The 18,159-nt window shown below is 39.3% G+C and overlaps 1 protein-coding gene across 5 annotated transcripts in view; it reads right to left on the minus strand.

Annotated features, from left to right (window-relative positions):
* Kansl1 (KAT8 regulatory NSL complex subunit 1) overlaps positions 1–18,159 on the minus strand; it is a 140,906-nt gene that overhangs the window by 29,254 nt on the left and 93,493 nt on the right. For 3 of the 5 annotated variants that reach the window (XM_059271936.1, XM_059271939.1, XM_059271937.1), the window contains exon 4: positions 9,494–9,592. The exons of the other annotated variants lie outside the window; for them this stretch is intronic. In XM_059271936.1, the coding sequence (XP_059127919.1) occupies positions 9,494–9,592 (99 nt within the window). The remainder of the gene's footprint in view (positions 1–9,493; positions 9,593–18,159) is intronic. 5 annotated transcript variants of the gene reach the window in all.

An 18,159-nucleotide genomic window follows, 5' to 3' on the forward strand; every position in this document is an offset into this window, starting at 1 on the left:
AAGACAAAAAGTACACACTTTATTCTGCAGTCTAAAAAGCTGCAAACATGTTAACAAGTATTTAATGAATTTTTTTTTTGGTTTTTTTTTAAACATTCAGATGAACTCGATTACATAGCTCACATTTACATAAAAGGATAAAAAAAGTTTTAAAGTGTCTAAAGCAGGGCCACAAAGGATTGCCTTTTGGAATAATCATAAGAATTAGAAGGGATACACACACACACACACACACACACACACACACACACACACACACACACACACAGGCTCTCTAAGAAACAGTGTACTGAGAAGCACAATGACACACACTTAAAAGCTCAGCATCTGGGAAGTTGGGGGGGGGGGGGGAGATTGCCTAGAATTCAAGGTTGTTGTGGCCAAAACAGCAAGAAAACAAAGCAGTCATTAAATTAGTGCCATATCACATCTTCTTGAAATACCATTCTTACACATTATCAGTTTTGTTCGCTAAAACAGTTTATTCAGCTGGGTAATACTGAATTCAAACTGAACAGTTTGTTCAACTATAGCAGTTTGGTTTAGGTTAGTTATTTCTTGACAAACATCAAAATTACAATGCAAATTGAATGACAGGAATTTAATCTGTATTCTTGGCTTAAAGATCAGGCTGGCCTGCAACTCACAGATCCGCCTGCCCCTGCCTCCTGACTGCTGGGGTTAAAGGCGTGCGCCACCATCGCCTGGATGTTTTTAAACTTTCTAATGAATCCCTTCTTAGCGCAAAGCCCCCATCATCTCAATGATACATTGCATAGTTTTGGGTTTTTGTTCTTTAAAATAGTTTGGGTCTGTGTGTGCCCTTGCCTGGATGTGGAGGTCAAAAGACAACTTTGTGGAGTTGGTTCTCTCCTTTCCAACTTTATGTAGGTGCTGGAGGACTGAACTTAGGTCACCAGGCTTTTGTAGCAAGTGCCTTTACCAGCTGAGTCATCTTGTCAGCTTGGTAATCAAGAACAGTTTTAAATGATATCAGTAAATACTGTTAGCGACATACACAATGTACCATTCATTCCTACAAACTAGCACTTTGGCCAGGAAATTATCCTAAACGGAAGTGGAAGACTGTGAAAATTCCACTCTCACTAAGTTACTTATCTGGTATCAGTTTAAGCATATTTTAAAATGAGGTCACAAACCTCACTGCACTTTCCTGTTTGCGGATTGATCATTAAAGAAAATCTACACAATTTGAGACATGTATTCTCATGTATCCATGGTTGGCCTCAAACTCTCTAGAGCTGGCTTATATGGTGTTAGCAAGTGAACCAGGAGCTTTCAACCCTAGCCCCCAGAACTACTATTTTCAAAATTTCAAAAGGAATAATGTTTTAAGTCCAATAAACCTACAACCAAGATTTATATTTATATACAGTATTGCAAATATGTATAACCTAAGGAAATATCAACTGAAAACCATCTTGGAAATCCTTATTGTTATGGATCAATATTTCTTAGCCAGTTTCTATTCCTTTAACTCTATCCTCAAACGTTTGTAGGACCAAAGACCCATTCAACTTCCCCAGAAAATGCAAAAACTCAAGGAAAAGAAACTATTCCTGCTTAACCAAAGGTAAGAATATTATCTTAAACTACTGAAAAAGCAATACCTTACATTTTTAGCATATCTTTCTTGTGAGAAACCATATTAAGACTTAATAGTTCAGTTGTTTTTCCCATCACTTCTGTAAAGTAGAATGAGTATGGAAAGGATAAAAGATAACCAATATATAATACCTTATTGACATTATTTACCAATACTCAAGGAAGAATGTTTTCACTAAACAAAATCCTCAATTTTGAATTTAGACTAAATGGTTATTTAAACAATATTTACACAAAGGGCATTTTCCTTTTGCTTTTTAGAGGCAAGGTCTGAGGTAGAAGATGCCATGGTCACTCTCAGCTACATACTGAGTTTCTGGGCTATCTGAGATCTCATCTTGAAACAACATAAACATATCATCAACACCAAAAATGTACAAGTGTCTATTTGTGTACAAAACAATAAAACAAAACTAAAACCAAGGAAAAGATAATCCAAAACTAATGGTAGATGGAAAAAGAGCTAAAAAAGACCCAAAAAACCCAAAAGAACGTATCTTTTAGAACCATACTATTGTTTCTTGAACCTCCTCTTATCAAAAAAAAAAAAAAAAAAAAAAAAAAAAAAAAAGAGCGGAATACAGTATTTATTTATTTAATTTAGGCTTTTCAAGACAGGGTTTCTCTGTGTAGCTTCGTGCCTTTCCTGGAACTCACTTAGTATCCTGGGCTGGCCTCAAACTCACAGAGATCCGCCTGGCCAGAGATTAAAGGCATGCGCCACCACCGCCTGGCCAGTATTTATAAACGAATGCACCCCTATCACAAAAACATTATTAACCACCACAAAAGACACTAAGAAGGCCAGGAATAGAACATGCCTTTAATCCCAGCACTCAGAGACAGAGCCAGGACAGTCAGTGCTATGTAGAAACACCTAATATCAAACAAACAAACAAACAAACAAACACAACAACAATGAAACCAACAACAAACCCATAAAGAAAGAAATTAATTTCTACTTCAGAAAACAGTCTGAATTATATGATAAGATAGCATTAATATTCTATACCCAAGCATTGTACTCTAGGGTAGTAAATTTATTTCACACTGTATATGACCAGGGATTAATAAAACTATTTTACATAGGTATTCTATTGAATACATAATTATTGTCAAATGTAGTGGCACATATATCTAGCTGCAGCACTTCGGAGGCCAAGTTAAGAGGATTGCTGTGAGTTGGAAGTCAGCCTTGGAAAGCAGTATCAAATAACAAAATAAAAATAAACAAGTAACTGTCAATAACAAAGTGAAAACTATTATGATGAACTGTTAGCAATGGGTTGTTTTGTTTATTGACACAGGATTTAATTTAACTATATAGCCAGGCTGTTCTCAATCTCCTTTTTTCCTTTTTTAGATTATTTTATGTGCATGAGTATTTTCCTTGCATGTGTGTATGTGTGCCTGGTGCCTTTATAGGAAAGGCATCAGATCCCCTACAACTGGAGTTCCATAGGTTGTGAGCCATGATGCATGTAGTTTGAAGTTTTCCTGTATCCAGCCCAGTCCACAGCAGCTTAAAAAATAAACACACAGAGGCTTATATTAATTACAAACTGTTTGGTCCATGGCTCAGGCTTCTTACTAGCCAGCTCTTTCTCTTAAATCAACCTATTTCTATTAATCTATATGTTGCCACAAAGCTGTTTATGCTGGCATCTTGTTGCTCCTTGGGTGGCAGGCTAGTGTCTCTCATGACTCCACTCTTCTTCATCTCCATCTTCAGTTTGAATGTACCACCTAACCTTATTCTGCCTTGCCATTGGCCAAAAAGCTTCATTTATCAACCAATGAGAGCAACACATATTCACAGCATACACCAAGACATCCCACAGCAGATGCAGGGGCTGAGAAATAAATGAAAGTCCTCTGCAAAAGCAACTTGTACTCTTAACTACTGAGCCATCTCTCTCTCTCTAGCCCTTAGTCTTAAACTCTTGATTTTGCCCAAAGCCTACCTAGCAGTGCTGGGACAGCTCCAACTCATAATTTTTAAAACATAAACAGATTGTCATAACTAGATAATTCAAGCATATGAATCTAAAAAAAGAACCCATATAAAATAGGATCAATGGTCACGGATCTATTATGAAATAAGTAACTGAATAAAGAGCTGAGCAAATAGGTTCAGTGAGTAAAACACTTGCCAAGCAAGCATGAGGATCTTACTTTGGATCCCCGGAGCTTTCATAAATCATGAGCTAGAGTGACAGCCCTCCTATAATCCCAAAGCCAGGGGAGCAGAGACAAGGGAGCCCCTGGAGCAAGCTGTCAAACTAGAATAGCTGAATTGGAGAACTCTGCCTTATAGTGAGGATCTCAATATAAAAGATAGAATGCAAACAGGAAAACACCAGATGTTAATATTAATCTATATGTTGCCACGAAGCTGTTTATGCTGGCATCTTGTTGCTCCTTGGGTGGCAGGCTAGTGTCTCTCATGACTCTACTCTTCTTCATCTCCATCTTCAGTTTGAATGTACCACCTAACCTTATTCTGCCTTGCCATTGGCCAAAAAGCTTTATTTATCAACCAATGAGAGCAACACATATTCACAGCATACATATTCACAGCAACCTTGTGCTCCCCTCCCCCCAACACACACACTAAGTAAATAACTGAATGACAAGGAAAGACATTATTGTACGTAATGGCAGTTCTTGCTTGTAATCACAGCACTTCAGAGGCTGAAGCATTGGGATTGAGACTCTGATGCTAAACCTGACCTATACTGCCTCAGACCAAAACCGATTTTTAAAATTTCTTTAGATTTCTTCAAATAAGAGCTATTATATAAATTCACTGAGCCACATCCCTCACCCACAATGAATTATCTTAACATTTGATGAAAAGTAACTGACTACACACCATGTGCCATTCTCTCTATTCTGGACTCTTCTTCCTCCTCTTAATTTGGAGACAGTCTCATGTATCCCAGGCTGGCCTCAAACTGAGTTCATGGTTGACCTTGAACTCCTGATATTGCTGCTCCTACCTAGCATGTGATGTTATTACATGTGTGTACTCTCATATACCCAGCTTCTCCCTCTCCCTCTCCTTCTTTTCTTTCCTTTCTTTCTTTCTCCCTCCCTCCCTCCCTCCCTCCCTCCCTCCCTCCCTCCCTCCCTCTCTCTCTCTTTCTTTCTTTCTGACAGGGTTTCTCTGTGCAGCCTTGGCTGTGCTGGAATTTGCTCTGTAGACCAGGCTGCCCTCGAACTCAGAGCTCTATCTCCCTCTACCTCCCAAGTGCTGGGTTTAAAGGCATGTGCTACCACCGCTTTACTGTTTCTTGATGGTAATTATTCAATTACTTGCTGCCAATAAATCGAAATGCAACTGAATTTAATGAATTGACACCCCCCCCACCCCCCACACACAGGGTTTCTCCATGCAGTTTTGGTGCCTGTCCTAGATCTCGCTCTGTAGACCAGGCTGGCCTCGAACTCACAGAGATCCACCTGACTCTGCCTTCCGAGTGCTGGGATTAAAGGCATGCACCACTGCTGCCCGGCCACGTATTGACCTTTTATCGTGAGATCTTTATATGAAAGGTCTAATGGCTTCTGCATAAAGTTTTCAAAACTGAGTTTTGCCTTGTCTTTTGCAATCTGAATGCCTTATATCCTAGCTATGACAAAGTACAATGCCTTTGCAATATTCTTTTTTCTACATAGGCAAAAATGCACTGTGTTTTACCAAGTAGTATTAACAGTGAATATATGTTTTCTAAGGAAGTTTGCTTCTAGTCACAGTTCACTGACAGTTTTATTTCTTTTTTTTTTTTTTTTTTTGGTTTTTCGAGACAGGGTTTCTCTGTGTAGCTTTGCGCCTTTCCTGGAACTCACTTGGTAGTCCAGGCTGGCCTCGAACTCACAGAGATCCGCCTGGCTCTGCCTCCCGAGTGCTGGGATTAAAGGCGTGCGCCACCACCGCCCGGCCAAGTTTTATTTCTTTAAACATTTTAATTTACATTTATTTATGTGTGGGTAAATGCATACTAAAGTACACTTGTGGAGGCCATAAGATGTGGGAGTTTTCTTTCCTTTCACCACGAGTCCCACGGATTGAATTCGGGTTATCAGGCTCGGTGGCAAGCATTCTTACTTGCTGAAGCAGCCTATCTTATTGGCTTTTAACTCTAATGATGGCCTTTAACTCTAATGGTGCACCAATAGAAGCCTTTTTGTTGTTTATGACACATCCTATATTCATTCATTTGATCTGCTACTATGTTATTGAAGGTTTTTGCTTCTGCATTCAGAAGGAACAATAATGGTTAGAAATTTTTCCATCAGATTTTGGGTACACTAGACTTATCAATTTAGTTTGAAAATGTTTGCAAAACCAAATTCAATTTATTAAACAAAAATATGGCTATTCACTTACTTATATTTGGCTCACTGTAACCATAAATGCCACCACTATGGAGTCAACACACAATGAATAGAAAATAGTCAGAAAAAACATATCTGTATTGAACATTCACAGACTTTTGGGGTTATTATTCCCTCATATAATGTATATTATGTATTAGAGGTAATTTAAATGTTATTTAAAAGACAAAAGTATATGGGGAGGTACATGTAAGTTATATGGAAACATTACTATCTTCTCTATTAGAGACTGTGATGTTCATTGATGGGGAGGGGTAAAAGAAAGGGGCAATCAGTCTCAAAATCTGTATCGCTTATAGAATTTGAGTATTTCATCTATGTAGCCAAAGCAGCATTAAGCTGTTTATACAATTTTATTATTTGTAAAATCTGTAGTGATAGTCTTTCTTCATGCTAGCAATTTTTATCTTTTCTTCTTTGTATTGGTAATGACTTACTAACTTTACTATCTTTGTCTTGCCTGCATGTCTGTGCACCATGTGCACACACAGCCTGCAGAGGCTGGAGTCATAGATGGTTATGAGCTACCATATAGATGCTGGGAATTTAACTTCACTCCTCTGGAAGAGCAGCCTGTGTTCCTAACCTCTAAGCCATCTCTCCAGCCGTGTGTGTGTGCGTATGTGTGTGTGTGTGTGTGTGTGTGTGTGTGTGTGTGTGTGTGTGTGTGTGTTTTAAAAATAAGGTTTCTTGATGGCTGGATAGGCCTGTGTATGAATTATCTTAATTAGGCTAACCTAACCCATTCCCTGGGATAGGGTCCTAAACTACATAAATCAGAAAGATAACTGAGCACCAGAATCTATGGCTCTTGGATTCTTGACTGCTGATAGAATGTGTGACTAGTTATGTCACAAGCTCCCTGACTTCCCTGCCATGACATACTGTACCCTGTTAGTATGAGCATTCTCTCATCAGGTTATCTAATCACAGCAACAGGAAAAGTAGTAATTAACAGAGCTCGAAGCCAGCCTGAGAAACTTATTAAGACCCAGTTCTCCATTCTTTTTTTGTTTGTTTAAGACAGGGTTTCTCTGTGTAGCCTGGCTATCCTGGAATTAGCTCTCTAGACCAGGCTAGAGAATTCTAGGCTGCTCTGGAATTCAGAGAGATCTGTTTGCTTCTGTTTCCCAAGTGCTGGGATAAAGGTGTGTGCCACCACTGCCTAGAGACTGGGTGGGTGTCTCTCTCTCTCTCTCTCTCTCTCTCTCTCTCTCTCTCTCTCTCTCTCTCTTTTTCTGGTTTTTTGAGACAGGGTTTCTCCGTGTAGTTTTGAAGGAGAAAAAAAATATTGTATTTTTTTTACTTCCCTGCTATGTCTGAAAGACATTGTTTCCTAGCTGTCATTAAACATCTATGGCTCTTACAATCTTTTTACTCTTCCTCCCCAATGATGTCTGACCCTAAATGTGACATCTTTATCACACTTCCTCCTCTCCCAAAGGCTAATCCAACTTTTAATGTTTGTGTGTGTGGTTTTTTTTTTTTTGGGGGGGGGGGGGGGACAAGGCCCATGTTTCCTAATCTTGGCTCAAACTCACTATGTAGCAAAAAATACAATATTTTTTTTCTCCTTCAAACATTATCAATACATGTTCATCTCTAGTAATGCTACACTATAATCAGTGTTTCTACAGTATAGACCCTGGATTTTGTTGTGTTTGTTTTTGTTTTTTTCTGAGACACGGTTTCTCTGTGTATCCCTGACTGTCCTGGATCTCGCTCTGTAGACCAGGCTGGCCTTGAACTCACAGAGATCCACCTGCCTCTGCCTCCTGAGTGCTGGGATTAAAGGTGTGAACCACCACCACCACCACCACCACCACCGTTGCCGCCCCGGCAAGACTGGGTCTCAAGACAAGAAAAAGCAAGCAAGCATGAACCCAAAATAGCAGAACTAGATAAAGACCAATCCAAGATTCAGACATCTCTAAGCTCTTCCTTGGGAAAAAACTGGTTTTCACCAAATCATGAGTTCATACTAATAATACTAGAAAATAAGTGATGACAAAGTATTTTGAGTTGCAGATAAAAGTAAACTCCTTAGTTTAACTTAAACCACCACCACTCACAATTTCTTCTTCTCTTAGGAAGCATAGCCAAAAGAAAACATTAACATCAACAAAGTCTGTAGTTTCAAAGTCACTGAAACTTCTACCAAGTAATGTTAATATTCATAAAAGTCAGTACCTTTTTAAGGAGAAAGGATAAAGGAAAAATCTGAACCAGGATCTAATAATATAGAAGATTATTAAGATGACAGTTTCATTCTCATTACAAAGCAAGAATCATTCACAAAAATATTTTTGGTATTTCTGTGGTATTCTCTAATCTGACTTTTTTTTTTAACTCTTTGCTCTTTTTATTTGTTCTTTGAGAATTCTGTACAATGTGTTTGATCGTATTTACAGACATACCTGTCCCAACTCCTCCCAGATCTACTCTTCCCTTTTCTACACAACCAAATTTATGTAATAAAAAAAAAAAAAAAATCTAGCCAGTCATCATGACATATGCCTTTAATCTTCATCTCAGCACTCTGTGAAGCAGAGGCAGGAAGATTTGTGTGTTCAAGGCTAGACTGGTCTACACAGTGAGTTCCAGGATTACCTGGACTACATAACAGAGTCTGTCTCCAACCCCCAGGCCCCCTAGCTGACAAAGTCCAACTATGCTGTCTATATACTCCTGAATGAGTGGCCTTCCACTGGAAAAAACTAACTCTCTCTCAGCAGCTACCAGTGGGCAGCAACTTCTTGGCTATAGGTAGGGCTTTGTGACTACCTCTCCTCTCCATGTTGGTATTTTGTCTGGCTAGAGAGTCTATACAGGTCTTATACATACTGTCATAACCACTATGAATTTATATGTGCAACTGCCCTGCTATGTCTGAAAGACACTGTTTCCTAGCTGTCATTAAACATCTCTGGCTCTTTACAATCTTTTTAATGATGTCTGACCCTAAATGGGACATCTTTATCATACTTCCTCTTCTCCCGAAGGCTAATCCAACTTTTGATGTTTTTGTGTTTTTTTTTTTTTTGGAGACAAGGTCCCATGTTTCCTAATCTTGGCTCAAACTCACTATGTAGCAAAAGATGACCTTGATATTCTGATGCTCCTCCCAAGTGCTGGAATTACCTGGCTTATGCAGTGCTGAGAATGGAACTAGAGAGTTGTGCATGACATAAAATCCCTCTACCAAGTAAGCTTCATCCCCAGCCTTAACCCTACATTTTACTGAAAAAGCTTTCACAGGCACGCACGCACACGCGCGCACACCCATGCACGTGCACACGTTATACTGGTTCAGAAAAGTTAGCCCATCAAAATCGTATGAGCATGTTGTAACAACGGTGCCCTGATTTCAACCACTACTCTAACTTAGTGTTTGAGCTGGCTGTAGTTGCTTGACCTGTTAAGAGCTACCTTATTTCTTTCCCCCTTTTCTATCTTTTATACTTACCAATTTATCAGTCCCATGATCTGTCTTCACCTCAGAACTAAGTGAAAATAAGTCTGTTGTATGGTCTGGGAAAGGTGCCTCCCCAAGGACTATCAACCCCTGTAGGACAAAGAGTAGAAAAACAGTGTGAGTGGTATAAACTGCAAGCTTAGGAATTAATCTCAAATTGGTTGGGGAAGGGAGTTTGTTAACTAGCGGCCTTTTCCCTTTCAGGCTCTAAAACAGCCTGAAAAAGCAACAGCTTTACTTCCCTGAAATTTATTTCAGGGTTGTAGGTAAGCTCAGTGATAGAGCACTTGCACGCTTCTGTGCAAGGCCTTGGATTCTAACCCTATCAAAAAGGCTTCAACAAAAAGTTGAGGAACAGCAACAAATTCAGCAAGATGTTAGGACTCAGACGCAAGCCAGGGATGACTCAGTAAGTACAGGAGCTTGCTGCTATGCCTGATAATATACATGATGGAGCGGGAGAGCTGACTCCATAAGTTCTCCTTTGGCTTCCAAGACCTCATTGTGGCATATATGTGCATGTGCGTGTGAATTTAAAAGAAAGATTTAGACCTTCACATTCCCCTTTTTCTTTCACTCTAATTCACCTACAAAGCTTGTCTTACACATCACTCCTTTTATTCTGACCTACCAGATCTAGAATCTTATCAAATTAGAGTACTTCATTGTACCTGATAAATTATCAACTAGACTTTATTAGATCACCATGAGCAAGGGAAGGTTTTTAGTTAATCTGTCATAAATGTGTATAAAGAATTACTACAGTGGGCTACTTTTGTAAATAATGAATTCATGAACTCAAATAACTCTGAGCACAAAAACAAAAAACAAAAAAAGGAGGGTGAAGCACAAATGGAAGTCTGTGCAACTGAACCAGGAACTTCTTAAAACAGGTCCCAAATATGCCTATTTCTTAGAAGCTATGTAATACCTCAGACTCAGTCTGTGCCTAACAATTTCAAATCCAGACTTTATAATCATCATATGAAAGAAGTTATTTATGAGAGCCAACAAAATTAAGTTTTTCAGTTAGCTGGTGGCACATGCCTATGATTCTAGTACTTGGGAGACCTGAGTCAAAAAGACATTGAGTTTGAGGTGAAACTGAACTACATAGTAAGACTTAGCCTCAAAATTAAACATTAGTTTTATTTGGAATGTGTATGTGGGGTATGTGTGTGAATGCATCTATGTGAATGTTAGATCTGAAGTTAATGTCAAGTTGTCTTTTTCCGCCCCTGCATTTTATTGAAGCAGAGTCCCTCACTGAACCTGGAGCTTGTCAATTTGGGCCAGTCTAGCTCACCAGCTCCTCCTGGGGATCTTATGTCTCTGTCTTCCCCATCCCCAATTACTTCTCCCTCTTGACAGAATCACTATGAAGCCCAAGCTGTCCTTGAACTCACAAATCTTTCTGTCTTAATTTCCTGAGTTCTGAGCATAGTCATGTGCCACAATGTTCACCTGAAGATTCTGACTGTATTAGTAGTTTCAGCTTTTTGGGTCATAATATAAACTTTTTGAACTACTGAACCAATGATCCAGCACTAGAATCCTTTCTAACTCTACATCTTTATGAAGCAAGACTGTTTTAAGACATGAAAAGGGGGAGATAAGAACACCGGCTGCTCTTCCAAAGGAACCATGTTCAATTTCCAGTACCCACACGATGGCTTAAAATTGTCTATAACAACAGTTCCTGGAGATACACTGCCTTCTTCTGGCCTCTGTGGGAACTAGGCACACAAGTAGTGCACAGAAATACATACAGGAAATACATAGAGGCAAAACACTCATACACATAAAGTGAAATTTAAAAAATTTAACAAACAATGAAAATAGAAAAAAAATGAAAGTACCAAGAAAACAATCTGTAGTTTAAGGGGTGGGGGTAAGGGATGCTGTCTTTTTTCCTCTCTCTCTGAAAGAGAAAAATCTAACTATACTAGAATGGGACTATATATATACACACACACACAAAATGAAGAGTGCTAAGAAAAAAGAGAGAGGCCAGTACTCATATAGGAGAAACATTTACCTTTGGAGAAATGGGGTTCCATACCAAGTTGATACTGAAATTTTTTATTACTTTAAAATTCATAAACTCGGGGCTAAGGATACATTTCAGTAGTATAGCCTATGTTTACTGTGAAGGCCCCCAAGTTCAAACTTCAGTACATGAAAAAGTCCTTTATGAAACCACAAAAAGTTTGGTTTTTCGAGACAGGGTTTCTCTGTATAGCTTTGCGCCTTTCCTGGAACTCACTTGGTAGCCCAGGCTGGCCTCAAACTCACAAAGATCCGCCTAGTTCTGCCTCCCAAGTGCTGGGATTAAAGGCGTGCGCCACCACCACCTGGCAACACAAAAAGACTCTTGAAACATTTCCACAAATGCACATATAAACAAGTTTTCAAATTTAATATAAAGCAGTATACGTCAATCAAAAGTTTCTCCATTTAAGAGAAACTTCCATCTGAGCATAGTGGCTCATATCCAACACCATAGCATTGAGGAAGATGAGTCAAGAGGAAGGCCATAAATTCAAGGTCATTCTTCCGGCCCATAAAAGGACTCTGTCTCAAAAAACATAAATATTAAAAATATTTTCTTCAATTTGTAAGCATAAAACAGATCCCCTAAACCTTACCACTTTAAAAAGGCCGTGTTCTACAACCCACAGAACCATGGAGACATATATATATGTATATATATATATATACATATATATGTATATATGTGTATGTATATATATATATATATATATATATATATATATATATATATATATATATATATATATATATATATATAGCATGGGGGACCCTAGAACGACTGTGGCTTATAATAAGTTTTGGTTTTACTCAATTACTGAGCAAGCCTCAATGAAACATTTCACAATTAAGATGGGAATACATACTGTATCAAGCTGGTAATAGAAAGGTGGATAAATTGATTAATTTGAAAAAGTGAAAAATAAAAAAAAGAAAAAAGAAAAGAAAAATCTGAACTGTTTAAGGTCTCCTGTTGCAAATCACCCTCTGGAGCGATGGAAGGATCGTTCTACTAGCACTTGGAGGAGACCCGATCTGGTGTTGGTGTGGGCCTGGGGTTCTGTTTATGTCTTTCCTTAGGACAATGAAGTTCCTCTTTGGATTCCTGAGCGCTGTGTGAGCCCTATGGCTGCTGCTGAAACCCAACACGACAGAGACCTATTGTGCCTTAATGAAAAACTCTCCCCTTCTGATGCCAATGGGAATTGAGAGCCCAATATGGCCAGCTTTGGCAAGCATTAACGTAAGCCTAGGAACTGTAGCCATACTTTTGGATTCTCCAGAAGAGCTGCCAGCCTAAGTCGTGCTGAGATCAAGAAAAATGGGCCTTGGTGGTTTGTGCTCCTGGAGTTGTATCCATGCCAGTGGATGTCCACACGCTCCAGAAGAGAATTTGACATCGCTGCTGCTGTTGTTGCTGTTATAGCAGTGGTGGACACCGCTGCTACTGTTTCTGGGATTACCATTTCATAATTGCTTACTACAGCTAACACAGTGGAGACCCTGGCAGCAAAAGTAGCTACCTCAGTTAGTTAATCTTTCATTCTATTGGGCATGATAAATTTAATTCAATAGTTATATACATCTCGATTGGCTTTGAAAATTATAAATTTATAAACTCAAGTTCCATTTGCTTTTGGGATACCATCTTACAAGGACTCTAATTTGCAGTAAGGCTCATTAAGGAAGGGAATGGCTCAGTTGCCTTTAGCCTACTGGCTATGGGTGGGATAGGACCTCTGTTGGTCTTTTCTGTGTCGAACACATAGATTGCAAGCCCAGCGCTACTTTGAGATCTTTGGCAGCAGTTAATTCTGCAGTTCACACATGATCGAGCCTGTATGATGAGTATTCAGAGACAGGTAATGCCTGGGGGACGGTCACTAACCTAAGACAGAGCGCCTGTGTGGCCTGGGCAGGCGTCTCCATGACGGGTAAGGTTGACCTGCTGACGTCCCATGCAACCTAAGTCAGAAGCTCATTTTTTAGTAAAAGGAGGACCTGTAGGGCCCTGGCCCCCGTTTTAGGTAACTATTGCCTTGTTTGCTGACCTTGATCTTGATATCCTCCCTATGCTAATTTCCTGCTGTGTCCCACCCTCCTGAATGCTTAAGGGAAGTTCCTTGTCTGTGTATCCTGCATAATGAGCATTAACAGCTTAGATGCAAGACTGTAAAACATAGGGAACTTCTGCCCTCCGGGGTTCTCCCATTGTGCTGTAAGCCTGTATCTAAGACCTCCTCCCTCCTTCAATAAACAGCATTCGGCATTAAAAAAAAAAAAGAAAGAAAGAAAGAAAGAAAGAAAAAGAAAAAAAGAAAAAAAAGAAAAAAAAAGAAAAGGCAGTGTTCTTGTGCATTATTTCTGAAAAATATTCCATCTAAACTGGGTATGATAGTAATGCCTATCATCTCAGAACTTGTAAGCAGACAAAAGCATTAAGAGTTCAAGGTCAGTTTGGGATATATGAGACCCATCTCAGAAAACAAAACAACACTCATGAGGCTGAGATGAGTATTTGGAGTGGTGACTAATGGGGGAATCAAGACAAGGACTTGAAACACAGTCCAAGCTGGCCCTGAACTCACAATCCTCTTATCTCAGCCTTCAGGCGGTTGGGATTAAAGCTATGTACCATCATACCCATCTAAGTTAATTTCTGCGTTTAAACAAGGACCAAAAGATTAAGAATTGAGAGAGATCACAATGGTATACAGTTAAATAAATTATTAAAGTATCAGTCTTCAGTTGATTCCACTCATCTCCCTTCCATCTTTTTATTAAATTCAGTGTGTCTATGTGTGTGTGTGTGTGTGTGTGTTGCCCATGTGCCTCAGTCTCTTTAAGTACTACAATTACAGGCCTTAGCTCTTTCTGTATCCAGAGGTTTCAATGCTCATTTTTTTCCCTTTTTCATTCTTTTCTTTTTTCCACTGAGACAGGGTTTCTCTCTCTGTAGCTTTGCCTGTCCTGGAACTCACTTTGTAGACCACCTGGCCTCAAAACTCAGACATCAGTCTGCCTCTTTCTGCCTGGGATTAAAGGTGTATACCAGTAGGCTTGGCTTCAAGTGTTTTCTCAGTTTCCCATCTTCAACTTTTCTCTTACTAACAACTGACGTGTAGTTTCACAGGTGACCAAGCAGGAAGAATAAAAAATGGTAATGGATGCTCAAGACTGCTTACACAAAAGAAGTAGTTGCTAACATCAAACCCAACTTGGTCTCTATGATTTTCCTCAGTTTTATTTACTAGATGTGAAATTTTAGTACATATGTCCTAAAGAAATAATGAAAAGACAAAAAAGGCACAGAGAATGTGTTAAAAAGAAATTAGTGTGAAGAGAGTTTACATTTATCTGTTATAAGCCTCTAACCAGATATTAACTCTAAAACTTGGATAAAGAAGCCGGGCGGTGGTGGCGCACGCCTTTAATCCCAGCACTTGGGAGGCAGAGCCAGGCGGATCTCTGTGAGTTCGAGGCCAGCCTGGGCTACCAAGTGAGTTCCAGGAAAGGCGCAAAGCTACACAGAGAAACCCTGTCTCGAAAAACCAAAAAACAAACAAACAAAAAAAAAAACAAAAAAAAACAACTTGGATAAAGATACATGAATGAACTTCTGCATAGGAAAGTGCATGCATGTCAGATGACAGATGCTGCTACTGTAAGAGGAACTAGCCAGGACCCTCTGCAGCCTCTTTTCCCCATCCAAGGTACACCAAACAAACTACCCACTATGTTGTTTACAAGGCAGAAGTCCCTACAGTGGGTAGGACAAGATCAGCTTATCTCTAGTCAGAGACCATTCCCCTTTCAAAGTATTCAAAGTAAGAAATTTCCTTTGTTCTGCTGAGTTGCTATTACATCTCTAAGCTACCTTCTCTAAGGAATGAACGAATATTTCACTTAAAAGCTATCTTAGCACTTCTCAATGGAACCTGTCAAGAATCTTTATAACTCAAAAACAATGCATTGTTTTCCCTTTTCTAAGGTAAGGAAGCATCTTACAAAAGCGGGGAGAGGGAGCTAACTAGCTGACCTAGGAAAATTCAAACAAAAATATAAGTATGTATGAGGTCCTCAATTCTCTCCCTGAGTGCAACACAAACAGTAAGTGGTACTGCACTCAGGAGTTAGCAACAAGAAAATAAGGAGTTCAAGATCCCCCTTGGCCACAAGTTGAAGGCCAGACTATTCCAACAAAAATCTAATGATACCACAGTATATAAAAGAGGAGGAGGGCCGGGTGGTGGTGGCGCACGCCTTTAATCCTAGCACTTGGGAGGCAGAGGCAGACGGATCTCTGTGAGTTCGAGGCCAGCCTGGTCTGCAGAGTGAGATCCAGGACAGGCACCAAAACTACACAGAGGAACCCTGTCTCGGAAAAAACAAAACAAAACAAAAACCAAAAAACAAACAAACAAACAAAAAAATGGAGGAATTACTAGAAATTGTACTTTTGTCAGAGAACAACAAAAATACTTATTTCCAAAAGGAACCTTTGGGAGGGTAAGTACATAAGATTTAGAAGGTAACAGCTAACTTTTAATAGAACAGAAATCAGTGTCTAGACCCTGGAATCCCCTAGCAACACAACAGTCCTCAAATGCTTTTCCCTTTTTTTTTAATGAATAGATTGCTTTAAAATTTTATTATTAAACTTTATTTTTACTTTATGTATACAGTATTTTTCCTTAATCTATGTCTATGTACCACATGTATATAATACCTTTGGAAGGTGTTTGATCCCCTGGGACTGGGGTTATTGACAGTTGTGGGCTGCTATGTGGGTGTTGGGAATCAAAATCTAGAAAGAGTAGTTTGTGCTTAACTGTTGAATGTCTCTCAAGGCCCCTGGAATAGAATACTTTTAAGAAAGGTAAAATCAGCCAGGTGGTGTTGGTGATTTAATCCCTCTGGAGACACAGACAGACTGATCTCTGTGAGTTCATGGCCAGAACAGCCAGGAATGTTACACAGAGAAACCCTAACTCTAAGGGAGCGAGGGAGGGAGAGAGGGAGGGAGATCAATGTACAGCAAAGTAAATCAGGAATGATGGTACACCCTCTATAAGCCTCAGTAACTAAGGGGGCAGAATTGAACTGAGGATAACCTGAGCTACAAAGCAGAGTACTAGACTAGAGTGTGCTACACAGTGAGAGACTGTCTAAAAACCTTTACCTACAACAAAGCACCACCTTAAAAAGCCAAATATGATGGCAAACACCTTTAACTTGAGTATGTGGAAGGCAGAGGCAGGAGGATCAGCCATTCAAAGTCATCCTTGGTTACATAGTGAGTTGAGGCAAGTCTGAGCTAAATGACACCTTGGGAAGGGAGGGCAGAAAACGTAACTGAGCTTCCTCATCTGTAACAAAATTAATGATAACATGTGGCAAGTACTTTAAAAAAGTTCCATGTCCCCTAATCTACCCAAAGACAAATTCACAACTCAACCAGCTATCACCAAGCATAAAAATCATCTCATAAAAAGGGAAGTACAGGGGTTGGGGATTTAGCTCAGTGATAGAGCGCTTGCCTAGCAAGCACAAGGCCGTGGGTTCGGTCCTCAGCTCTGGGAGGGAAAAAAAAGGGGGGGGGGGGAGTACAATCCATGCAAGCTTGGCAAATCATGGAAGTGAAATCTAGCAGTACTTAGCATACTTCTTTTTCTGCAGTTTGTCACATCTACTATCGCAGGAGAAAAATATCCTCCCACTTTGTATGTAAAAAAAGTAAACAAAGCAACTGCTAAACTGAACCATAGCCCTGGAATTAGATAATCAAATCTCAGCTCTGTGCACTCATTTAAATGACCTTTCATTTGTTTATGTTTAAAATCCTGGAATAAGTTAAATAAAAATTAAACCATGAGCTGGGCCTCATGGTCCAAGCCCAGGTCTAGGCTACAAAGTGAGTTAATGACAGCCTGGGTTAATTAGTGAGACCCTGGAGATAGAGCACAATATTAGTACTTGTGCAGGATGTGCAAATGAGGGAATTAATGTCCAGAATCACCAAACTAATTAGTTAAAGTGAATGTGGATAACATCAAAATATTTAGAAAAGGGCCTGGCGCACTTAAAAAAAAAAAAAAAAAAAAAAGACCTCTATTATTATACTGCCATATAAAAACCAAACTCATGTTAATGTATAATTGGAGTAAGTTTTAAGACTAATCTGCTAGGCTGAACTGAAGATTACTCCTTCAAAATTCATGCTGAGAATGAGGTTGTGCAGTTATTTCAAAGTAGATCTTTACAGATGACATCAAAGGACGATAACACTCTCTAGTGTGGACAGTAAATATATATAACATTGTTTGTATATTTTTAGTTATTTACCTAATTTGTTTTTATTATTATTATTATTATTATTATTATTATTATTATTGTAAGTGTGTGTGTGTGTGTGTGTGTGTGTGTGTGTGTGTGTGTGCGCGCGCGCGCGCGCATGATAGGACAAATCTGTGGACTTGGCTCTTCCCTTCAAGGTTTACATGATTCTGGAGTAAGACACTATGGCAAGTGCCTTTACTCTGAGTCATCTTGTGAGCGCCTTGCCTGGTGTTATTTTTAAGAGGAAAATTTGGACACAGAAATAC

The sequence above is a fragment of the Peromyscus eremicus genome, chromosome 8a (assembly GCF_949786415.1).
Source record: "Peromyscus eremicus chromosome 8a, PerEre_H2_v1, whole genome shotgun sequence".
Lineage (NCBI taxonomy): Eukaryota > Metazoa > Chordata > Mammalia > Rodentia > Cricetidae > Peromyscus > Peromyscus eremicus.